The 25,456-nt window shown below is 38.3% G+C and overlaps 3 protein-coding genes and 1 long non-coding RNA gene across 4 annotated transcripts; 2 read left to right on the forward strand and 2 right to left on the reverse strand.

Annotated features, from left to right (window-relative positions):
* Window positions 1-1,982: 1,982 nt before the first annotated feature.
* LOC110060462 (akirin-2-like) lies at window positions 1,983-7,187 on the reverse strand. The gene is made up of 4 exons (XM_089283225.1): window positions 6,858-7,187; window positions 3,552-3,800; window positions 3,077-3,148; window positions 1,983-2,516 (listed from the first exon to the last, which is right to left on the reverse strand). The coding sequence occupies exons 1-4, from the start codon at window positions 7,024-7,026 to the stop codon at window positions 2,506-2,508; spliced, it is 501 nt and encodes a 166-aa protein (XP_089139351.1). The 5' UTR covers window positions 7,027-7,187; the 3' UTR covers window positions 1,983-2,505.
* Window positions 7,188-10,730: 3,543 nt separating this feature from the next.
* Window positions 10,731-18,558, reverse strand: LOC110060460 (uncharacterized). The gene is made up of 10 exons (XM_089283227.1): window positions 18,458-18,558; window positions 16,010-16,146; window positions 15,726-15,818; window positions 14,910-14,995; window positions 14,767-14,819; window positions 14,059-14,099; window positions 13,477-13,546; window positions 12,646-12,682; window positions 11,481-11,544; window positions 10,731-10,974 (listed from the first exon to the last, which is right to left on the reverse strand). The coding sequence occupies exons 1-10, from the start codon at window positions 18,504-18,506 to the stop codon at window positions 10,816-10,818; spliced, it is 789 nt and encodes a 262-aa protein (XP_089139353.1). The 5' UTR covers window positions 18,507-18,558; the 3' UTR covers window positions 10,731-10,815.
* A 14-nt stretch (window positions 18,559-18,572) lies between these two features.
* On the forward strand, window positions 18,573-20,833 carry LOC110060461 (small ribosomal subunit protein bS6m-like). The gene is made up of 3 exons (XM_020767244.2): window positions 18,573-18,670; window positions 18,901-19,040; window positions 20,078-20,833. The coding sequence occupies exons 1-3, from the start codon at window positions 18,626-18,628 to the stop codon at window positions 20,256-20,258; spliced, it is 366 nt and encodes a 121-aa protein (XP_020622903.2). The 5' UTR covers window positions 18,573-18,625; the 3' UTR covers window positions 20,259-20,833.
* A 2,252-nt stretch (window positions 20,834-23,085) lies between these two features.
* Window positions 23,086-24,659, forward strand: LOC110060337 (uncharacterized). The gene is made up of 3 exons (XR_016205673.1): window positions 23,086-23,187; window positions 23,543-23,670; window positions 24,462-24,659. It is a non-coding gene; the product is annotated as an uncharacterized LOC110060337 (long non-coding RNA).
* The last annotated feature ends 797 nt before the right edge of the window (window positions 24,660-25,456 follow it).

The following is a 25,456-nucleotide window of genomic DNA, read 5'->3' on the forward strand; positions in this document are numbered from 1 at the left end:
CAGGTTCATTTTCATGCAAATCAAACTCATTTTCACATGAAAGGTTTGCACGAAGATTCATTTAGAAACAGAGGCACAAGTTATCTCTGAAGCCCTTTGGCCGGTTTAAATGTGATTTACTGTGCGTGCTGGTCACATCTTCATTTCATTAGTACTTGCGCACTTAATTCATTCTGTTTCAAAATAAATCGGCCCGCTCCCAATGTAAGGTCTTCATCGCTCAGTCGGTAAAGCACCGCAGCGCTAATGCAGAGGTCAATGGGACAACTGTCATAGCTATGCGCATGACTACGTGTAGGCAAATATTTAACCTTGCTTCCGTTATACCAGCGGGTACAGCAAAAAACCCTCATTAACATTGCGATACGTGTCCTGCATAGTATAATCTGTTTGAGTAAACTTCAGTTTTGGTCCTGCGGCATGAGTGGCTCAGCGGTTTAGAATCATGGGACAAATATCCTTCCCTTAATTTTGGTTTCACAAGATCTCGAAGCATTTTCAGTTTGCGGGACGCGCGACTCCAAATTATGTCACGATTGAAAAAGTAAACTTACACTTTACGCCCTTCAAGTCTAGAATATGGAAGGTGCCGGCCCTTCTATTATAGAACCTTTCGTGTACTGACGCAAATAGCAATTGGGCTGTCAGTCATTTTATTTCACTTTCATTGTAATCCAAATTCCGTGAGAAAAATGTCAAGGACGGGAGATAATTTAGTCAAAACTACAATATCCTGGCCAAAACTTTAGTGCACTTTCTCATTTTCTATAAAAATAGCATTTCAATCCACCCCTCTCCCTTCCTGGACAATGTTGGTTATCAGGAGCCACAGATGTCACAAATATTCTACAATCAATGAACTTCAACATTGTTCAGTGGGGGCAGGGGAAAAATTTTTTGTAAGGCTATTTCTATGACTTTAAAGTGTTGGTTTCTCGCAGTTTCCACGAAAAAAAGAGAGAACAAAGGTAAGTGTCCTAAAACCTTTTGGCCAGGATTGTAGATTCATCGTTATTCATCACCATTGTCAAAACTGGTTTTGCAGTCGATATGCAACGCAAACGTACGTCAGCTGTAAGTAAATTCGTGTTGCCTTCTTTAGACGAAATCTGATCCGAGTTGATTGGGGAAAATGCTTCCATAGACCTTTTCAGCTTGGGCGATTTGTTGCCCCATTTCAAACCATGCAACATGTCAATACTCTTGATAATTCTAGCTTTCAAATTTTTATATAGACTCGTGGGTATGAATAAATAATTTTTTCGATGGACAAGAGACATTCTCCAGAGAAGATCACGAGGTCTGTTCTAGGAAAACAAACCGCCCTAGCTAAAAAGGTCTATTTCTAATTACAGTCGAGTATCAGTCTGTCATAATAAATACATACCATACAATGCAACCCAGCCAATCAATTCACATATTAAAGCACACAGTATTTCACTGTGGCTGATGCCAGTCAAGAAGCAAACCACATTTAGATGGTATTACAAATTAGCCGAACATCACTTGTAAGCAGTTATTTGTAGGTCATGTTGTGGGCTCTTGCCCAATGAAAGAAAGAAAATCGAATGACAGTAATGGTTGCTGGTAAATGACCACAAGAGAAGTAGTTCATCTGTAAGGGGGATGACAGCCTCTACGACAAGCGTTCCTGCAAGAATTTGAGTTTTCTGCACTTTGGCTGCACAAAATGCAGGTTCACTTGCTATGCAGGAGAAGGAAGAGAATACCTAGGCGATTTCTGAGTAAGCTTGTGCCTCGGTCTCAATACGAGTTCTGGTGCAAAACCTTTCATATGAAAATGGGTTTGATTTCCATGAAAATGAACCAGTAGGGGAACACATTTTCATATGAATGGTTTTGACCCAGAGTCAAAAGGCAACTTAGAAATGGCCTTTTGTAATTGAGCATGTTAGTTTCAATAAATTAATATCACTTGAAAAAAATAATCAAAAAACTGGAAAAATGTGCAGTAAAACATGTAAGGCATAGAATAAATTTTATTTTCCTGTTGCTCCTAACAGCGAAATGCAATTTAATGTCAACAGACAACCGGACTATGATTTGACACTAAAATTCTAGATTAATTAACACAGAAGATTTACAACTTGAACTAATCAGCTGGTCATATTTACAAACATATTTACATGTATAACAATGAACAACAAAGTTTAAGAGGATCAGAATACAGTAAATGGAAAGACAGAACGTTAGTACCTAGTTGGTCAATGTTATAAAGCAAAGGTTACTCAGTATAGAAGGTTTTAACATTTGATATCTGGTGCTAAATATGTACTGTATACACTAATAGAACAACAACAAGACAAGATTAAAAACGAATTGAGTTCCTGATGATCATTTAGAAAACAGTCATTTGCAATTGTCAATTAATTGTTCATGATTAACCATGCAGCAACTCTGTAAACCCTGCTGCACTGGTTCAAGAAATGAGAACTACTTGGAAGTGGACAATGATGATTCCTCCGAGCCAGCTCAGGATGAATTCTATGAAACATCTGAAAAAAAAAAGACAGAAGGCAATGTAACTAATCATAAGTGGAGGAAGAAACAGTGAAAGCCAGCAACATACACGAACCCCCATTAAGCAGCCACCCTCGGGAAAATGGGTGGTGGCTGCCTAATGAAGGGTTTGTGTACTTTGAATATTTTTCACATTGGGTACAAGTGCCTATGAAGTAAAAAATAATTGCTCCTTATTTGAAAGGCTTTTCAAAGTAAAGAGGAATGGCTTTTTCCTTTTTGGAATATCTTTTTTCGTTTTAGAGATATTTACGTTTCTGTATTACGCAAATGAGGAAAGTGATGACATCATAGGTGGTTTCACTAAAACAGCACAACACTCAATTGAGAATAACTCTAGAAATATTACAGCAGTGTTCTTTAAACTTGGCACCAGAAATGTACAAGAAAGTTTGAACCAAACTTCTTTTTAAGAAAAACTTTCTTCTAGACAAAATTAACCTCACAGCCTGTCAATTTGCCCAGTGTCTGGCCCTTAGTGAAACCCCTAGTTATTGCTGCCTAAGTAGGAGCAGATTGCTGATACAATGCTTACATGTTGGTGGTGTCTCATGAAATCTCCTTTGAACCTGATCATAGTTGAATTTAACAAATGCATCATATTGTTCTAGGAGAAACAAAGAAACTCAATTAAAACAAGTGCAAATGTATATGGACAACTACATTGTATTATCTCAATCACAAAATTAAAAATTAAAAAATGTGAAATAAACAAAGTTAAAGTTGAGGAACAAGAAAACCTGTGGAACTATGTCATACTTCTCCCAAACTTTTCAGCATTTCCACAATTCTATGGTAGCAAAGAAAAAAGCTTTCTACACCTTTTAAGAAACAGATTGCAGTAATAGGCTGGCAAGATAATAACTGAAGCAAAAATGGCCCACAAAATTAGAACCACAATTTAGGAGAAAGCCATAGCTATTTTAACGATCTTCTATTGTTTTTCAGCAGGAAAATCATGTTGACAACTTAACTGGGTTTTTTCCCTGGCTAACCAAAATCACAATCACCTGCAAGTTTTTCTCTCAAGACTTTATCATATTCCTCTGTCACTTGTGTTTCTCTTTCTTTTAGCATCCTTTCACAGATTAGGGTTACTTGCTTTAGAGTGAAGAGGGGTTGATCTTTGCGTGGCGGTGAAGATCCTGGTGAATATGAAGAGAAAGTGCTCATTTCTGGAGAGCTTGGGCACGGCACTCTGAGATGTTTTCGTCTCTGAAGTCTTTTCCATTCTTGATGGATGCTGGCTGAAACGTGATCTAAACAACAACAAAATTGTTTACATCATGCTAATGATAGTACATGTAGTTAAACGATTAATATATAGATTTAGCCAAGCCTAAAAGTGAACATACGAACAGTCACTTTTGAGATCAATGGGTTGCCAAATTTTTTAAGGTATGGGGTGGCGCGCAGGAGCTCCGCTATAAAAATAGCACAAAGAACCAGGCTTCTTTCTTTTGACTCCATTCACACGATGTACCTGTATCAACTTTGTAATAACCCTAAACAACCCCACTGATAAACAATCAATGTATCCTCAAGCAGATACTTAGAGGATAATACATGGGTGCACTTACATATTCCATGTCTACAAGCAACCTTGTATTATTTTGTTTATTATATAAATGTAGTGATAACAACGTTTTTGACAATTGTCCAAAGATTTCCAACCACTTTCTGAAGATTTCAGAAGATTCTCCAAAAATTATCTGAAGGCCACACGAATGTCCCCAAACATTTTCCAAAAAATTTTTGAAGATTACCAAAGATTGCCAAAGACTTTCGAGTAAGACCTAAAGAAGTTTCGGTCATACACCAACAAATTTAAGTACAGTTTAAGGGTCAAACATGATATCCGATATCAATGGGATTGTGGAAATGAACAGTGCGTTTTCCTTGAAAGGTTTTCATAGCCTTTGCCCACGTAAACCAATCAGAATGTTCCTTTAACAGGTTTTTCTTTAAAGTCATCATTTTTTCCTACAACAGAATTCTACATTATAGATTTAGCTATCCCAGTCACTTTTCATGTTTGGTAAGTTTGACAAGTTTTCTGTGACAAGGTCTAATCTTTGAACAAGGAGGTTTGTCAAAGAAAAGCTTGCCAACAATACCGGTATTTTGGCATGCAAATGAGTAATTGCCACTGCGCAAAAGAGTGAAGTCAAAACATTTCTAGGCAAGTTCTGTAGAGATCTGAAAGAGATGAACTCCTGAAAATAGCAACCTCCCCCAAAGTAGGAACTTCAGACTTAACTTGAATAAGCCATATTCATATTCTCGGTTTTGGACAGGAACATAGCTTGCAATGGAGGTTCTCGTGGTAGAATATCATTAAAAAAGAAATAATCATCATTAGCATTTGAAAAGACCATCCACATCAGCTTCAGTAGCAAGGTAGTTCCAGTCCAAAACCGAGAATAGGCCTTTTGTTATGAGAAACAACAGATATAATAAGCTGAACCAAAATGTTTTAGTACTTGTTTAGATCACCCTTGCTAAGCAACTCTTCCTTCTTTCTAAATATCAAGGTAGGTCAGCCTATTTGGTATATGTTTTAGCTACCCCAGAAAACGCGGTCTCCCCAAAAGTTACATCCCAGTGAAAATACCGATAGGAAAAGGAAGCTACATCTAAAAATAACAACCCTTGTTACTTTTGGAACTTAGCACATCACACTGAAAGTGTTAATCCCACCATGAGAATAACCACATATAAATAGGTGTTACAGAAATACAACAACGTGGCATCTGAAATTAGAATAGATAGCCAGTGATTCAACAATCAAGTCTACTTCAATTTTACTTTCACCAAATGGCCTTGATAGCACAAGTGTTATAATTATTTTTAAAAACACAAAAATGCTCTTTGGTTTTGGAACATGTTTAGAAACATCTTCAACAGCATGATGAATATATCATAAGATTCACAGAGTGAGTAGTATTATATAGCTGCCTTTACAATGATTCCGACTTATAAACTCAAACATACTTAAATGCAAATTTATCTAAACCAACCAGTTACACTGTAACACAGGAAGAAAACCGAACAATAAACCAAAAAAAGATAAATTTTGAAATGTAATGTCAAACTAACATGCTGAACTTGTTTGTTCAATTCTGGTTTCAACCAATCAATATGAAAACTCTCCTCTATTTTAAGCTGAATCAAGAAACATCACAATTCTCTCAACATTTCTACTTTTCAATTTTTAAACCATGAATAACCCATTAAAAGCTGCCTGAAAATAAATGAAAGGCAGTGACAAGGTTCCATAAAAAGTTTTATTCATTGCATCAACATAACACATCTTTAATTAAAAAGATATGGATTGATCATGTTAACAATTTAAATGTCAAGTTTTTTCAGGGATGACGGCAAACTTGGAACATAGCCTTTATCTCGTGAGAATATACACGCTTTACAAACTGTAAGAAAAATATATTTCTGGCCTAATTTGCATTTCAATGGTATACAAGCCAAGCTTGCTGCTGAAAGCTACCGTCTTTTTGCACCATCAAACCACATGCCATCCTTTGTTTGTTAGGGTGGATTCTTCCGAAGAGATATTGGAAAACGAACGCTCAAAGCGAACTGCTCAATGTTCGCGCAGATTCAAAGAATGTTGTTTCCTCCCACTATTTTCGTTTCAGTGCATCACTGATTACAAGAAATTTCTGAAATTTCTGTACGATGTTGCAACGATAGGGGGAAAAAATGTTGAAAAGCAAACTTGTCAGCCATTCACGATCCATATTTACGGTTTTCCTGTGTCCAAAACGCGTAAAGAAAGGCGGCAAATGAAACGAATTTTGTACGTTATTACTGTATTTTCACAAGCTCCTGAGGGAAATGTGCAACCTCACTTTTCATCTTGGCGTCACCACACTTCGACGATAGACCGATGTGGTCTTTGATAAGCAAAAATTCATTTTGAAGAACACTCAGATCAAAGAAACAAAGGCATTATTAGCCTTCTTCAGCTGCCTCTTATTTAAAACGCGTTGGCAATTTCAAACGATGACTACCTTGACGTAAAAAGCTTAGCCAAATCGAAGGACTTCGAGGCAAGAATAAACAAAGACAACTTCAAGACGAATTATTTTTCGCCCATGAATGTCCGTTATTGCCTTAAAGTTCTAAAGAAACGGATATTAGACAAGCTACTGTGAATAAAGATACTCTGAATTAGATACTGTCGGAGAATTGAGGTACATATAAATTTCAAAGTTAACAAACGAAGCAATATGCAATAATTTGCAAAGCTGCGTAGTGCTCGAAAACCAAGTACTAAAATGAAAATTACGCAATACCTTGCGATAATCTAGGAGCAACACCCCGAAAATGGGACTCTGTTGTGACTGATGGAGGTGGCGTCGATGGCTTTAGAGGAATACATCTCCTTCTCTTCGGTGAAGGTTGGTGTTGAGGTGTGAGAAGAGGATCAAACTCATACGACCTCTTGAGAGTAGCACAAGCCATTCCGTTTACGCTTGATTCTTCGGCGGAAAATAAAAAATAATCCTGCTACACGATAGATGAATTACGTGGCACTTTAAAAAGCACCCAAGATTTCTTCAGAAGACACGATGCACTCAAGATGGCTTAGATTTCGCAGCTAGGATCCTCCACAGAACTCCTATGACTAAAAGATGGCGGCGATAGCAACTATGGTTGTGTTTTGAATTGTCCCACAATCGACCAATTGGCGTGAAGCAAGTTTAAAGTTAAATTCTGCCTCGATTCCACTTTGCAAAGTGACATCACTCGGGGGTGGGAGAGGATTCGTTTATTGTACACGTCATAATCATCAGGTATCCCAGAAATCCTCAGGAAAAAAAAGCGAACCGGAAGTGAATTGTTCCGTTTAGGTGACATAAAGATAAGCGGAACTTTATTGTGTTGAGATGGAGTGACGTGAGTGTCGTTTTTAGTGTGATAACTAAGGTCTCAAATTTTGAAATCCTCGTTTTAAATGAAAAGTAAAAAAAGTGATAAAAAATTGAAGGTTTGTACGATTTGAACGTATAGAGAGTTTAGTTTGGGTGTTTCTCGTGGTGCTAAAAGGCGTCAAAAAGAGCTAACAACCGCACTTAAGCGCAGAGACTCGTCCACTAGATGTACTACAAAAGGAGAAATTTTTGGTAAAAATACAAGAGTCTCAATTCACTGGTCTTCTCCACTGATGAGTTTTCACGTGAATACGTGCGTTAAAGCGAGACCGATATAATAAAAGCGAGGCCACAGCTCCCCCAAAATGTCTTAAAACCTTACCCGCCTACTCATTGGTAACGCATTATATTTAAGAATATGTTCCTGTAATGATTCGAATTAGCGCCCTCCTTCCAATAAGCGCCCCCTTTCGAATAAATGCCCCCTTCGAACGAGTTTTTATTAATAAGCGCCCCTATTCTAACATTATAATATTACAGCGCCGTCATCCATTACGTACGCCGCCAATGCCCGTCTGGGGTGGGGTTAATCAGAAAGAGGTATTTAAAACATTGGAAAGACTACACTGCCGTGCTGTTAGAATTATTTTTGGATTTTCACCGGACATGCCAACGGTTGTTTAAGTGGAACACTTAAACACATCTGTATAAATGTTCTTTAATTAAACTTTTTTTACAAGGGTTATCGTGGCATGCTCACTCGCACTTCAGCTGAAGAGTTTCTTGTCTGCGGCAGCAGATCCTCTTCAAGACTGAAGCATGGGCTGATAGCTCCTGGTTTTGCCTCTAAAATACGTTCAAAATTCTATTTCCTATAGAGGGGCTGTCCTCTGGAACGCTAAAGGACGATCAAAGGATCGATACTAGCTAGAGTACAAAGACGTGAAATCCTTTTTGAAAAATGTTGTTAATTGTCACACTTTTAAGAATTTTAATTTTAATGTTTTAGCCCCACAAATAATCAACAACAGACCTAAGAATTCTATCTATTTTTAACTATTGACTTAATTTAACAAAATTCTATCTTTTACAAGAATGTTTTTTATCCTTAAATTCGTATCTTTTTATTTATTACACGACCCAACAAGCTTGTTAGCTTTGAAATTTTGTATCGTGTAATAATTATAATAATTTATTAATTTATATTGCGCTTTTTAAAATATAGTATAATGATCAAAAGCGCATTACAATATTAAAATATGCTAAATATGTACATAAACTAAATTTAGCAACAACAAAGTAATTAAAGCGCTAAAGGCTAAAAGCTAACTTAAAAAGATATGTTTTAAGGCAAATAGTGTCGATATTACGCAGGCTTGCTGGGAGCGCGTTCCATAGTGTAGGGGCGGTTATACTAAAAGATCTGTCACCAAAAGATTTTTTCAGTTTTCCTGCTGGATGTAATATAATAGTGCCTGAATTAGAGCGCAATGAATAGTGTGCGTGCTTTATAAGCTATATAAGCTGGTGCTTTAAAAGTTAAAGTAAAATTTTAAAATGTATTCCAGCTAACAGGCAACCAGTGTAATTCTTGCAAAACAGGCGTAATATGGTCATATTTGCGGCTCGAAGTTAGTAACCTAGCTGCTGCGTTCTGTACTCTCTGCAGTTTAGTTATTTCACAATCTCGATCTGGAAGTCCATAAAGAAGTCCATTGCAATGTATAAATAAAGGTTGTATGTATGTATGTCCATGCATGTGAGCGCATAATACCTTCAAACGAATGATCTGATTCTTATTTTCAAGTTTTGTTTTGAGCATTCGGTTGTTTCTCAAATAAGAAATAAGCGCCCCGTCTCGAGTAATCGTCCTCCCTTGAGGTACCGAAAGTAAATAAGCGCCCCGAGCGTTAAATCGAATCATTATATACGGTACTAAACATTTTTAAAATTTGCTGAAATAAAAATATGATTAAGTTAACCATGCACTCTGTTGGATTGGACTAGCACGGAATCGCCCGGTTGGATTCGGCTTCTTGCGCGTATGTAGTCATCACCTTTTGACGAAAGGTTTTCTCTTTCTTTCATTCAACAAACCACTAGCAGTGCTACATCTCATGCAACAGTCTAAATATCTAGGCTCGATTTCCAGCCGCTGTTCGGGAAACAAGCCCGGCCGGGGAGGAACAAAGATCGGACGCGAGAGAATTAACGGCAGAAATCGAGCCTATCTAATATCTCGCCAGTAGTTTTCTTCATCTTTATTCCAGCCTTTTGACAAATTTTTCCCATGCAATTCAGGCTGAGAGAATTATTATAGGTGAGTGGATTGACTGGACTGTTGCATTCAGTTGACTTCTATCATTTTCCCAGGTGTCTTGTTCCTCACACTTCGCTTATTGAGAACAAGCTCTTCATATTGTATCAGCAAATCATAATATCTTTCAGATTTAATAAACACTATTCACAAGGTCGGGGATAAAAGGCTTGCTCAAGATTTTCTTTTCCTTTACCGCCTAACTTGTTTTCTTTTTTGGTGGCGGGGGGGGGGGGGAGTAAGTAAGCGGGGTAAGGGGGTAAGCGGGAGAGTAAAGAAAATTGCAAAAACAAGACTTGTTACTGAAAACTGCAAGTCAGTTTCTACAAATTTCTTCCCTTCACATTCGATACCGTGAGGGGAGAAAACACACAGAGATAAACGATTGCAATAAATGAGGAAAATGTAGATTTACTGAAGATTTGAAAACAAATATTATTAAATTTTGTAGATGGACCCAATATACCTTCTTGGCGGGTTATGTGTTAATTTTCTGTATTTTTTTCTCCCTTAACTTTCCTCCTGGAGAACATCTGATTTCAATCATACAATTCCTGGGTCCCCGCGTTAAATTATACGGAAAAATTAAGCCTGGGGCTAGATAAGGTCAAAGATTATATACAATAATTTGATTGAAATAAACTTTATTTGCAGATATTTGGCCACCAAGAATTTTTTTTTGTGCTAGATCACGCAATCCCTCGTAAATGAAGTTACATTATCTCATCATTCCACTTCTCAAACATCATTTCACTAATTCATTCATAACGGTAGAACGTAACCTTCAAAGGAAAGAAAATAAAAAGGTGCACTGCAGTCGAACGTTAAGCTAAGTGCTATCAAGCCTTGGATGATTCTTTCTACCGTTTGGCATTTACTATTGAAATCAGTCTTCAAGCGATGGTTCTTACGTGAGTCCAGATACTACATAGAATGATAAATGATCTGTTCCTCGCGCACTTGATATTAAGTTGGTCTTGTTTTCCTTTGGTAACAATGCTCAGTTTGTAGTTTTGTTTTGTTTTGTTTGTTTTTGTTTTTGTTTTTTTGTTTTTTGTTTTTTTATCTCGGACACATAGCGTGCCTTCCTCCGTCTACAGGCAGTGAGGCTCCCGTCATGAAAGACGAGTCACTTGACGCCAGGAAAGCGATTACACTAGCCACTTCTTCCACATGTCCAGGGCGACCCAAGGCGTGTGTCAGTTTAGAATGTTCTAAGAACTAAATGTAAATATAGTAATAAGTACTGGCATTAGGCATTTCAGACAAACTTCTCGACTCACAAAATCGTTGATGTACATCCTAAAAGGCTACGGTCGCTTCTATGCGGAGCAACTACTGTTCACAGTCTATCATTTAGATATAACGTGAACGGGAACTGAATAAATGATACCTATTGTTTGGTTGAGGCAATGCTTGATGTTCTCCGGAAGTATTGTTCATTGACTTCATTCCAAGGGTTTAGAAGAGGGTCGAGGGCGGAGCTTCACCGTAAAAAAACTTTGTAGAGTTTCACCCCCCTCCACCGGGTTTGAGGGAAAAGAAAAGTGGGCAGAAAAATGGTCGCAAGAAACTTGATTGCTCGAAGGTGGGGAGAAAATTATTTTCCGTTCCGTTGTGCCCCGCCCCATCAGGTGACAAACGCTTCACTTAATTATTACATTTTCTCTCGCGCGTAGTGTGGGAAAAAATGGAGACCTGCTTACGTTTTACTCAGAAACACTCACCTTCGAGTATTCTTCATCGTCCATACCCCCTCGTTTGTGTATTTCAGTGATAATCACCCCAGGACTGCGCAAAACAATATAAAACATACTTTAACTCCAAAAATGTCAACTAAAAATTGAACACAGAAACAGCCAAGACTCTGACTTGATCTTAAACCATCATGTTTTATAAAATACGTTAGATACTACGCGCGCGCTCATTGGTCGATAGGTTTGTTTAGTTGACAGTGTTTTTTGTTTTCTTTTTTAAGAATGATAACAAATTTTACAATACTCAACAGTACAACACAATACATTACATTACTTACAATACAGCTTACTTAAACTAATAACAATACACTATATCAGTTACGGCTGATTACATACATTGCTTACTGTATTTACAATACTGGTTACTTACAAAATTACAATACTGTACAGATGACAGTATGTAACCACACATGTGACATTTTTGATTCACGCGTAGTTTTTGGAAATATTTTATAAAAACATCAGAGTACATTTTCCGTGTTTATATAGCCTCATCCAAACACTTGGGGGTTCGCGAAAGTTATGCAAACCCTCGACAGCGTCTCAGGTTTGTATAACTGTCTCAAATTCTCCAACCCCCCCCCCCCCCCCCCCTCCCCGCTCTGTGTTTAGATGGGGCTACGTTAACACGGAATAAGTCCTCTATTACTTTAGTTCCGTAACATGGCTGAGCCTTGCCATCAGCAACTTGGCCTCACAATATCGTAACTCTAAAAATACAGTGGAAGCCCACCTTTTGGCTACCTCGTTATTAAGACCACTGTATTTTGCTTGATTGTGCGCCCAAATACCTCAACAACAACGAGGCAACAAGATGACAATTCCCTTTGGAAAATACAAATGTCCGAGAGATCGCGAAAGCTCAAGCTAGGATGCATTGCAGCGAGTTTCATATCAGCTTAAAATGATTTAGTCTGAGTGTGAGCAAATTGTTTCACGCGGAAAAGTCAACTTTACTAACCCTAAGGAAACGTCGCTTTCCTGCGTGAAGAAAAGGAATGATTAAAAACTGCATCATTGGATTAGGCAATCCAGTTTTGGCTTAGCTATCACAGTATATGAGCCATTATAAATTAAAGGAGAATTTACATGTTGATAACTGGGCTTAATGTATTAGAGGCATGATGGAACTTACTTGACAGAGTTACAGCGAACATTTTTTGAAGCAAGTTCTGAAATATAACGGAAAGAAAACATTTGAGCGAAGCTATCGTAATAAGCAAAGGTTTCTTTTCCCTTAACGAATTATTTTTGCACAATGGAAGTGGCAAATGACAAATTACATGTAAATTGAAATGCAGCTGCATTTGTTTACTGATAACTGTCAATTAAACAAAGTTCTGGAGTGCTTCACACCATGCTCTGGAAATATTTAAAATCTGTCGTTCTTGCACACAAACGCTCTTTAGAATGCAGAACAAAGCATCACCTAAGAGTAAACCTAGATTATTAAGGATGTGTTCCTTTGAGGTGGTCTGGATCAGGATCAGTGATCCAAGATCACTCGAATCATAGTGCATCAAAGGAACTGATAAATCCGTGACCAGAGTGGATTCATCGGTTCCTTTGATGCACCATGATCCAAGTGATCTTGGATCACCGATCCTGATCCAGATCACCCCGAAGGAACACACCCTAAATTTTCTGAAGGGCAGTTCTCTGCACTCTCTAGGGACTCTCTAGGTTGCTATGGTACCAGGGTATATCCACTCTTAAGAGAAAAGACAAACTGTAACCAGATAACTAAGCTGTAGCTATAACATTACTAATTTGCAAAAAAAGACCGGTAAAATGTCAGCAAATTTTGTTACTTGGTTTGGGAGTTTCTCTGACAGCCCAACAGCAAAAAATGCAACTTTACCTTTGTGAAAACAACAGTTCAAAATAGAAGAGGTTTGAATGAATGAATCGATTGGAGACCATAGCTTACTGCATATGGTTTATGAAAATTGTCTGACACACTCACCTAAAGCAGTGCACCTTGTGAGTTGATCAACAGCACTTTTAGACATGTTGTATGCAAGAACTCCAGGAAACTATTAGACAGTAATTAAGAGACCCAATGAGTGCGTTGTAGAAAGAATGGATACAAAGTTACAATACATGCATCTTACACACCTCACAGCTGGGGGACACCTCTAAATGACAAGCATAATGAAATTAACAGGATGGCAGACGTGAATTTTTTTTCCGAGCAAAACTTTTCAAATTTACTAAGTTTTTCATTCATGTTATTTCATCATCAATCATCTATCCATCCTGGAATTCTTTAAATTAGATATTACAGTTTAACATAGGTCATATGACCATTATTATTATTCATAAATACTTGTATACCATACATATTGAATATAACTTTTTCTTAACATCCATATTCCAGATGTACACTTACAAAACAGTGGTCAGCTATGTGTTTCATACATGATAATTATTATAAATTATGCTTCTGTGATAATCTTAGGAGATTATTTAAAATTGGCCACTGGCAGCTTTGCTGTTTGGGGTAGTATGAATTGAGCTAAGCATGTTGTTAATCTGATAAACTTACTGATCTCATTCCATTAACACTGGAGACATTCACAATACAACCTTGGAAAATCATGCAAACATAACATAATGTTAGTTATACAAAAAAATGGAAACACAAACAAGCATGCTTATGACTACACATTGTAGCTTCCTGAATATATAGATATTACTTTTCCTCATGTTGGCTTTGTGGAAGCGTTGTGGCCTCATGGTTAGTACGCTTGTCTCCAGATCAAGTGGTCCGGGTTTGAGCTCTGGCTAGGGACATTGTGTTGTGTTCTTGGGCGAGACATTTTACTCTCACAATACCTCTCTCCACCCAGGTGTATAAATGGTACCAGTGAATTCAATGCTGGGGGGGTAGTCCTGTGATGGCCTAGCAACTCATCCAGGGGGGAGTAGAAATACTCCTAGTTGCTTCATGCTACAGAAACCAGGATAAGCCCCGGCCTGATGGGCCACTTGGCTCGTATGCAGACTTTTCTTTTTACCTTACACCTATGACTATGCATTGTAGCTTCCTGACTATATAAATTACTTTTCCTTGGCCAGTAACTGGCTTGTACAAAGACATGGCCTATTTCAAATTCTTCAGATTTCCCTTGGATTTAGACGTTCAAGTGTTACCAAAAGTCAATAAATAAAAAATGTATTTCTGATAAATTATTTTTATAACAATCAATGATACAGTATAATAATATCATATTCATGTGTGCAACTTCTTTACCTTGTGTTTCCGTCAGATAAGGCACAGCCAGTGATGTCAGATAAAAGACAGCCCTGTAATTTGGGTGACATAGTAACACTTTAAAAAAAAAATTATTGTAAAAATCTAACACAAGGGTTAGAAGACATTAAGAAATGTCCTACCTCATGTTGATCCTCATCACTTTGTCAAAGTCTTCCAGTGAAGTGGTTTCAATACTTCCTTTGAGAACTATACCAGCATTGTTGACCTGTTTATTGCAGGGAACATGTATCATTATAAGCTTATGCTTTATGGAAAGGACAAAGAAAATCCCTGCCTTTTACAATGCAACCAACAACTAAGACTGCGTCACAGTTTTATTACTAGCCTCTGAAGTTCAAATCATAAAACAGTCATCTTTTTCTGCCACATGTTTAGCTGATTTGAAAATGGGTATTTCCCACAACAAAAAAACACTTCTGGAAATACCTAACTAATATATTTTCCCACTGAGTCCTAAAGAACCTACATGTAAATTACTGTAGCTTAAGCTGAGTAAGCTAGTTTCCAGTCACTATCACATCATCTGCCAATCATAATAGCCAGTTTTTGAGCACCAGCAACAGTCTTGCAATTGTGAGTTTCTTGCATCATGTGTACTAAAGACATACTCAGTCAACATCTCGATTGATTTATTACTTGGTTGATTAAGTCATTCATTCATTCATTTGGTCAACACTGGGCTAACACTTGATCGACATCTTGATCGACACTTGATTGAAAGTTGGTCAATAGTTGGCAGAGTGTTGACCTAGTGTTGACCTAGTTGCAATCGAGATGTCGATCAAGTGTCAGTTGAGAAGTCGAGGGAGTGTTGATTGAGGGTATTGATCGACACTCTACCGTGGATGCCTTTAGTACAAATTATCCAGCTTCTTTAGGTTCACAGGTATGTATGGTTCTACACTTGATTCTCTATGAAAGACAAACACACTCACCAGAATATCTAGTTTTCCAAATTGTTTAATAGTTACTTCAAGAAGTGCTTTTATGTCTTCATCTTTCTCTAGATCACCTTGTACTGGAAGAACCTACATATATGTAAATGTAAACATGCATTTAAGTATTTCACTTAATAATAGCCAGAGTCATAAAAGTTGTTTAAAACTAACTAAAGCAAACTACTAGCAATTATTCCCCAAATCAATCCAATCCAAAAATACAGATTAAAATATCACACAGATTTTACATCAAATATTTTGAACAATAATTATCTACATACCTCAGCATCATTTCTATCTTCTTTGCATTTGGCTGCCACTTTGTCAAGTTCCTCTTTGTTCCTTCCCCCAAAGGCAACACTGCAACCAAGTTTAGATAACAAAAGAACTGCTCCTCTTCCAATACCTGAACTCCCTCCTAAAAACATAAGAACAATAGGATTACACCTGTAGACCATCATTCAATGACTTTAAGGAGTGAAATGGGTCAGGACAAAAAGGTATACACCTCTATGCAAACACATTTACCAATATATGGCAAGAGTGTTCCATGCAAATAGGGAAATTTCAGTCTGGATCCAAGGCTTAGGAAAAATAGAAGCAAACAAATATTTATTCATTCCTCTACCTGACTGGCTTTTATTTCTGTTGTCAAGCTTAACATATATTTGCCCTAATCCTCAAAGCCAATTTTGAATTTCAGGCCTATTAACAGTTTTTACATGACATCACAAAGCTGTGTTAGTAGCATTCCCAAAATGATGAATTTCTTCCCCTTTGGGAAATAACTTACTGGATTTTGTATGTAAAAATGTCCTATTGTTTGGGAAAACCAATATACTGCCTACATGCAGGAATGGCTCCAGACACTAATAGGGGGGATTGATGGAAAACATGTGCAAGACTTTGCAACTGACGGCAAGACTAGTATTTCTTTTTCTTTGCAAGCCTGAAACATTTTCACATTTTAAATTACCAGATGGGACTTCAAAGTGTTTTAAATGTGAGAGCGAGATGCTCTGACTCTAGGACATTTAGATGTCATTAAGAAAAACAAACAAACAAACAATTTGGTACTTTGAGTCTTACTTAGCTTGTAAAACATTGAGACTCAGAGAAAGCTTTGATAAAATACAAGACTGCGAGCTGCACATGCATAACCACTTAAAGGAGACTGTGAGATCAGTGAAAGTCAATAAAAGTTTTGTGAAACCCATGGATTCCCTCCCCTACTTGTAAACAGTAAAAGCATTAGCTGGGTCAGTGATGAACCCGTAATGAGAAGGTCATAAGCAAGTCTCATGACCTGAATACACCATTGGAGAGCTGGCTCCCAGCAACTGGTGAAAATGTCAACAAAATAAGCTACTGTGTAACCCTAACAGTAATGAGCTAAACATTGTTGATTTAGTGCTATATTTCAGGCTAGCTGGGATGCTAGTCAGACTAACCAGCAGAGGCTAACCAGAGTGCTGTTTAGGATGTTTAGTTTAAGATGATACAATCGAACCTCTTGTAAGCAACCACCTAAAATATCAAGCCTTGGTGGTCACTTATGGGAGGTGGTCGCTTACAAAAGCTTAGACCATCCTGGATCAAAATTTTACCTCATTAGCATATGGTCAATTTACAGAAAAATCCTGTACTTGCTATTGAGAAATTTCTATCTCTTGTACTACCCAGGAATGTGATATAGTTATATAATTTACACTCTATTATCTGTCAAGTGGTCACTTACAGGAGGTTAAAAACAAAAGAAAATTTCAAACTTTTAGCTCTAAAAGTGGGCGCGGTCGCTTACGAGAGGTGGTGGCTTACAAGAGGTTCCAAATATAGTGATTTGACTTGGAAACTTTTGGTATTTTGGAAAACTGGTCGCTGAGCAGAGGTGGTCACTGAGGAGAAGTGGTTGCAACAAAAGGTTTGACTGTATTTAAGGTTACAAGCAGGCTAACCAGAGTGCTATTTAAGTGCCATTCAGGCTAACTGAAGTGTTATTTAAGCTAAACGTAGTGCTATTTAGGCTAACCAAGAAGATATTTAGGCTTATATGTAGGTTAACTGGAGTGGGAGGCGAAGGGGCCTCATGGTTAGAGTGCTTGAATCCGGAGTGAGCAGTCCGGGTTCGAGCCCTGGCCGGGGACATTGTGTTGTGTTCTTGGGCAAGGCACTTTACTCTCGTGGTGTCTCTCTCCACTCAGGTGTATAAATGGGTACCAGCGAATTTAATGCTGGGGGTAACCCCGCGATGGACTAGCATCCAATCCAGGGAGAGGTAGACATACTCCTGGTCACTTCATGCTACTGAAACTGGGATAAGCTCCAGCCTGATGAGACACTTGGCTCATATACAGACTTTACCTTACCTTACCCACCTATCAGCAGCTAACTATACTTGTTCCCAGTGTATTGGGAGCTTAGAGCCATTTCTGAATATTTTGTTTATCACATTAACGGCAAAACTCGGACCGGATCAACTCGGATGGTTGATTTGCATCCCACTGAATAACAATAGCAAGTAATCAAGAACGAGACATAAACAACAGTTGCTATTCTTATTCAATAGGATCCCACTTGACCCGGCGCAGTGCATGGCCACCGTGAGCCACGGGACCTCTGTCTCGCGAACCCGTTTTTCGATGTCAGATCAAATGCAAGTTGTCTTTATTCTGATAATTATTTTAAAAAAGTGCAAAAAACACGAACAAATTAAGACATTATAACTATACCTGTTATCAAAGCTACTTTTCCAGCGAAAGATCTCTCTTGAGCAGACATGTTGCGTGAACACCAGCGAACAGGCGAAATTTAGTGAGTACTTACATGAAGTAGCTTCGAAACCACGCCTTCTCCCTGACTATTTCTGTGCCTGATCACTTCACATTTTCGAGGCCAAAATGCCCGAATACGAACTGGCTTTGATAACAAAACTGCTAACAAAGGTGAGAGCAGATGATTATGGTAGCTTTTCAAAGCTTCTCGGTTAAATTTTCTTTCTAATAATGTCTGGAAGTGAAGCTTTTAATAGCAAATCCTGATTATTATTATCATGAACTTTCTTTCTTTTACATATAGTCAAGATTAAATTGTAGTAAATAAATCAGATAAGTAACTACATGTTTTTTATTATACTACGCCATTAACCTCATTGTTTAAAATTCAAATACAATAGGAGGGTCTTGCTTCAGTGCTCCGCCGAACAGCTCTATTTATAATACACAAAGGAGGTGTAGTAAAGAAAATGGAAAACCTTGGAGAGCAAGAACTACCTTACAGAATTAGAGCACATCATGAGTGGAACACGCATGGAAGGTAATTGTAATTGCAGGATTTAATTTCAATGGATCATGCTAAGAAAAATGTAGCTTACAATACATTTTAGAAAATAGCCCAAAGAAAATACGTGCGCTGATTGGTATAAAATGTTATTTCTATCAAACAATTAGATTATGAGCGTGAGATTTCTAAGCGTGATAGTTGACCCTGGCTGGGCCCTTATCAACTATCATGCATAGAAATTGAGGGTGAATGATCTAATTGTTTTAGTATAAATCTACTAGTCATTCAAAACTTTATCTAAATCTTCTTCACAGACACTTTGAAAATGTCAAGAAGCAGTCGTCATTTTGTTAACAAGGGCACACTGCTACACTACTCACTATCTATCACAGAATAGATAGTTAGTAGTGTAGCCAATCAGAGAATGCAGTTTGTGATAGAGCACTAGTAGAATTCTACTTAAACTTGATAGAAACACAGAACTAGCAGAAGCTGTTGACGTAATGATGGTATGAGCAAAGAGAATTTACATTTTGATGATCAAAGTAAACAACTTGTTTTTCTTTTTCTTGTCGTGGTATTTTCTAAAAGAAATAGGAATCATGTTCTCTGTGTTTCTATCGAGATATAGAACACAAGTGAAAGTTTGTGAAAACTCGCAAAAGCTGTGGAAACACACACCTAATGGCTTGTGTTCTTTGTGTTAGGTGTGTTCTTTGCGTTAGCCTCCTTTCAAAAAAAAACCCGGCCCTAAAGGTTAAACCTTCAAGTACATTTATATCTAATGCAAAACCTTTCATCAATACATTGACTCATTTGACTTGATGCCTTGACTCGGAGAAGGGGAGGGACGTACATACTGCATGCATACATTTTATTTAGACACAGTAAACACATCAGTTACAAGAGCGAGTCAAAAACTGAAAATAACTGATTTACATATTTGCTGTGTGGGAGTATGAGGAGGACATTAAATTTAGTGATTGATCTTATTTTTGTTTGAGGAGTGGGTGGAATGGGGTAGAAAATGTTCTTTGAATAGGCAACTTAAGCTGACATTTGTTTTTCAGATACTTCTTAATTAACTTGGTCTTGGGAGCAGATGGTCTCAAAGAGTTAAAAAATGAGCTGGACACAGATATTGATCTGATACGACCAAGATTAGTCAGAGTGAGGAGTTGCTATGAACCAAAGGAAAAAGAACACAACCTTCTGAAATGCTGGAACAGTTATAAGCCTCCGAGTACTTAAGTTAATAGGTCTGTACACAAGATGATATAAGAGGAAAACATAGTTGCTGTTTTATTTGTTTGCAAATAAAATCGATATTTGCATAAATTTAATAAGTTGATTTTTGGTCAAGCAGGACCAGGACTTTTGTAATAGGAGACTTGGAAAAAGTTACAGTAGAACAAGACTTTGAAAAGAAACAGCACAACTTCAGAAATAAGAAGATACTTTTAAATTTCACAAACATGTTTCGAAAAAAGACATCATCATCTTCGGTGTAATGCAAGACAGTATTTACAATCTGTTTGAGTTGATTTACAACAAAAGCTAACTAACGACTACTGACCAGCAGGTGAAGATTAGAAGAGAGCCTGACTGTTCATGCCAAAACTTGTGCACGTGACACAGTTGTGTTACATGTGATTCAGACTGACCATTGTATCACCTCTTTTCCAAACTCATTCTCATGGCCTTTTCCCTTGTTTGGGGGCAGGATCAGCAGGATACCCACTCTGCCCCCAAAGAAAAAGGCAATGGGAACCAGGTTGCCTCAGTTCGTGTCATATTATATTGTAAATAAATCATCATGAAACATTTACCGTTTTATTGTCCTTGATCCCTTTTACATTGTCCTGAACAGCGACAGTGTCCCATGGCCAAACAGGAAATATCAAACATTGATTGATTGAACAGGAATTAGATCTTCAAAAATGACAAAGTAAAAGGTTTCAAAGTAAAGCAAACTCAGGTCTTAAATTTTCGAGATTCAGAAGGGCTCTTAGGTCTCAGTTTTTGAGATTCGTAGAGGGTGTTACTAGGTTTTAGTTTTTGAGATTTGGAGGGGGTCTTAGTTGTTGAGATTCAGATGGGGTCTTAGGTCTAAGTTTTTGAGATTCAACGGGGTTCTTAGTTTTTGAGATTTGGAGGGGGTCTTAAGACTTATCTTTTGAGAATCGGACAGGGTCTTAAGTCTTAGTTTTTGAGACACCATCCATCTGTCGTCGAGATAGACGGATAGATCTGAGGTCTATCTCAACAATCGTTGAAGAGTCTGTTCAAGAGTCTGACAATGACTAAACGTTTCCTAACGATTGCAGCGACCATGTGGAAGTCAGCCTGAATCGGCTCCAATTCTTCATGATTTTCTGCGAACGCAGCTGCCCAGCGGCAAGGTTTGTTTGACAGTGTAAAAGCGCGTTTACCGACAATCCCGCCCCCCCCCCCCCACCCCCACCTCTCTCCCTATAAAGTGCGGCTTGCTTTCCACGGCTTTTTGCAAGTAACCCATCACCCCACAGGTTGTTTTATGTGATTTTGGAAATCAGAAGCTTTAAAAATAAAGTTTGTTTTGTTCGTTTTGTAACTAAAAACACGATAAACGTTGCGTACATAACTGCGTTATGATATAAACATACACTCTTATTTTACAGAGCGACTACTCTAACCAAGGCCGCCAGACAAAATTTTATACAATTTAACGAACAAAAATCGTGGAGGTTAACTATAGTTTTCCAACAGATTATCCATGTAATCAAGCTGTACATTATAAAGACAACAAATTTGAGGTTATTTTGATTAGTAGCGAGTTTCAAACTTTTTTAAAAATGCCAGTGGTCAATTTGCAAAGAATAAAAGTGGCCTTGGTCGGTGTAGTCGCACTGTAAGAGGTGTCCACAATTAGCTTACTGTTTCACAGTGAGCTAGAATTTTGACACGCTAATAAAGTTATGTATTCATTTTTATTTTTATTTAAAAAGAGTGGAAACAGTCAAAAAGGGTCGGTGACCACTTAAGAAGCCCTTTTAATTTTTTATTATTATTCTGGAAACACTGTCATGACAAATACTCGTTAAAAACAAATAAAAGCTGTTATGATAACTTTCCGCATTCCGCGTTAATCATGGCTTCATTGACGCGCGATAAGTTAATTTATTTGGAAAAAACAAAGAGCATTGCGGTATCATGCAGTTCGGTGAATTCTTTGAAATTCTCTTTGTTTCTCTGAAAACAACCATGAGTGGTCTCGAAACACTTGCAATTTGATGACGTAACGGGTTAACTGGCGCCCCGCGGCCATAACCTTCACAACACAGATTGCTCGGTAAAACTTACCAAACGCCCCAACAGCCTTTTTTTTCTTGCGTTTTGGACCAAAAACAGCAAAAAGTAGACTGGTGGCAGCCAGCTTTTTCTCTAACAGCCACTTCGACGAGTGTTTAGCCATCGCGAACGGAAAAGGGCGGTATGGCCGAGTGCCCATGATTCGTCCCATTCTGCGCCGTAGGTTAAAAAACGTCTCGCCTCATAACCCCTGCTGAATTTCGAGAGAAAAACAGACAGCCGGCTGTCCATCCAAAAAGTAGATGTTCCCATTCCCGTCTAATTGTCATAACACAATGCAGCAGGCAGCAGCTAAGTGAATTGGAACCTTACCCTAACCCTCTTCGACCATATCAAATACAAGCACGGAGTAATGATATGGTAATTTCCATCTCTATCATGTTTATCAAAACAAATAATCAATTATTTGAAAGCAATTACAAAGGCACTCAGGCGATGAGGCAATGTTGTGTAGTAAAAACGCTAGTGTCACTATTCAAAATAAGGTTTGCCCTAGTCAAACATTTACGGTTTGTCTCATGTTTCGAACATAGTTCGAAAACATTCTTCTTTACTTTCATTTCCTTTCCTTTCGATTCCGTGACTGGAAAGAGCAGCGGCCCAATGATTGACGAAAGAGGAAAAAATTCCTTTACTTCTTGATAACAAAGACAAAATTAAGTTTTCAATGATTTTCCTTGTTGGTTACCTAGCGACAACTGGATTGATTTTCGCTTCAGGAGTCATTTTTTTCCTGTTTGCTTTGCAGTGAAGTCATGCAAGATGCATCTGCAAGGGTTACTACTGCTGGCTTTCGTTCCTTTTTGCATCTCACGGCCGTCGTCTACCGGTGAGCAAAATTTTGCAATTTCTATTCCTCTTCTGGAAATAAGCCAATAGATTTGCTTAGTACCCAGGGCTCCCAGGTGCTCGCTGTTCACGCTAACTGGCGACGTCACAATCAATTTTGAGTGAATTTTGAAGGGAGACAAATTACTTTTTATTAGTTCTTGCAAGTTACAAGGACAGAATTTGTAAAAGCTAGACCGCTGGAATCTCTTTCATTCTTAATTCTTGGTAGTTCCGGTGTAGTAGAACTGAACAATTTGAAATCAAAGCTGGAACTTTATTTCAAGGTTTGTGAATTTTCGAAGCTATGTTGCATAGTGATACCTGACCTCTGTTCAATACAACTCTTTGAACAGAACCACCGCCGGTCGATGGAGAAGTACCACCGGTCGATGGAGTTGGTCCACGTGACGAAGGGACAAAAAGCTGGTGAATGGTCAAGTCTACGGAGTTGACGATGAAATACATGAAACAGTCGACCCAGGTAGGGACACAATCTCATCCCAAGGGCCGGTGCTTTTTTGGTCAGCGTATTCTTGGTGCTGACCGAAAGGATCGCGGCCTCTGCAAACTTGGGGCATGGCCAATAAACTGCTATCAACAAAGATTTAGGGTGGTTTTCATTCGAGTGTCGAAAAGTAATGGGTTTTGCTTTACCAAGCTACGCGATTGGTTTAAAGATCTCGCGCCACTTTGTCATCCAATCAGAAGCAAAACCAACACCAATCGTCAACTCGTTAGCACGCGTTTTCCCGCGCTTCGCGTCAGATACGTGTAATAAAACTTTAAGTTTTGATTTAGCTCACTGCATTGTCTGTGTCCTTTGTGATTGGCTAGAGTGATTACTTTGGTTTTGGTTTTACGACACTGAATCGAAAACCACTCTAACTCCTGTGAGATTACACGAAGTTGTGTACTCTTCAGTACGAATGGTTTGATGCTTCGTACAAACATTTGTCATGTACCAATGTTACTATATACGCCAGCTCATATGCAAAAAGTCATGTACTAGTTTGAAATTCTCATGTAACAAAAAATTTTGCTTCGTTTGACAAAACATTTTCAATGTACCATTTTCCTCGACGCTTTTGTCTTTTTGTCCACAAATTGGTAGACTAGTTTGTGGCGTTTCTGTCAAATGACAGGTATCCTCTCGTAAGACTTGCATAAGTGTAAAAAGAGAGTTTATAATAATTCCGGTGAATATGTTTGAGAGTTTTTCTTTTGTCAATGACACCGCCATGTCCAGTAATTTACATTGATTTCTGTGCACAGATGATCCCATGGTCGATGAAATTGGTGATGAGGAACGTCCTAAAAAAGCCGAAGAACTGTGGGGCATACCATCCTCATTCAAGGACAGCACCCTTAAGCACTGGGGAAAGTAGATAAACGGCCAAAACTCTGTACCAGAGCAAGAATCAGAACAAGATTCACTGGTTGCATTGCAAATATATCGTTTTGAAACGTTTACCGTTTTGTTGTCCTTAATCCCTTTTACATCATCCTGAACAGCGACAGTGTCCCATGGCCAAACAGGAAACAGGAATCAGATCTTCAAGAAATTACACCTATTGTTGATTTAAACTTCAAATTAAAGCAAACTCAGGTCTTAGTTTTCGAGAATCAGAAGGGGTCTTAGGTCTTAGTTTTTGAGATTTGGAGGGGGTCTTCGAGGGGTCGTCAAGATAAACGGATAGATCTGAGGTCTATCTCAGCAATCGTTGAAGACCGCTCTGTTCGACAGTCCGACAATGGCTAAACATTTTCTGACCATCACAGCGACTGAATGGAAATCAGCCTGAACCGGCTCCAATTCTACTTGATTTTCTGCAAACGCAGCCGCCCAGCGGCAAGGTTTGCTTGACAGTGTAATAGCGCGTTTACTTCTCCCCCGAACCCCCTTCCACCTCTCTCTCTCTTCCTATAAAGTGCCTTGCTTTCCACATTTTTTTTTAAGTAGCCCATCACCCCACAGGTTGTTTAGTGTGATTCTGGAGATCAAAAGTTCTAAACTTTATGTAGTTTGTTTTGTAAAGACATGAATGATGGTCGCAGTCGATTATGAATGATCATCGCGTTTTAAAATTTCTCTACGCGTAGTGTGGACGAAAAACATTCGATGCGTTTTCAGAGTGACAACGCCGTTAAATTTCTTCGACGTGCGGTTTGGACGGGGCCATAGTATCGGCTAAGCATACGTATAGACCGTTTAATTGCCTTTTTTCATAATGTGTTACGCAAGCGCTAGTTGGCAGTGTTTTTGAACA

Source organism: Orbicella faveolata, unplaced genomic scaffold (genome assembly GCF_042242905.1).
Source record: "Orbicella faveolata isolate gen_17 unplaced genomic scaffold, um_ofav_v1 contig_12, whole genome shotgun sequence".
Lineage (NCBI taxonomy): Eukaryota > Metazoa > Cnidaria > Anthozoa > Scleractinia > Merulinidae > Orbicella > Orbicella faveolata.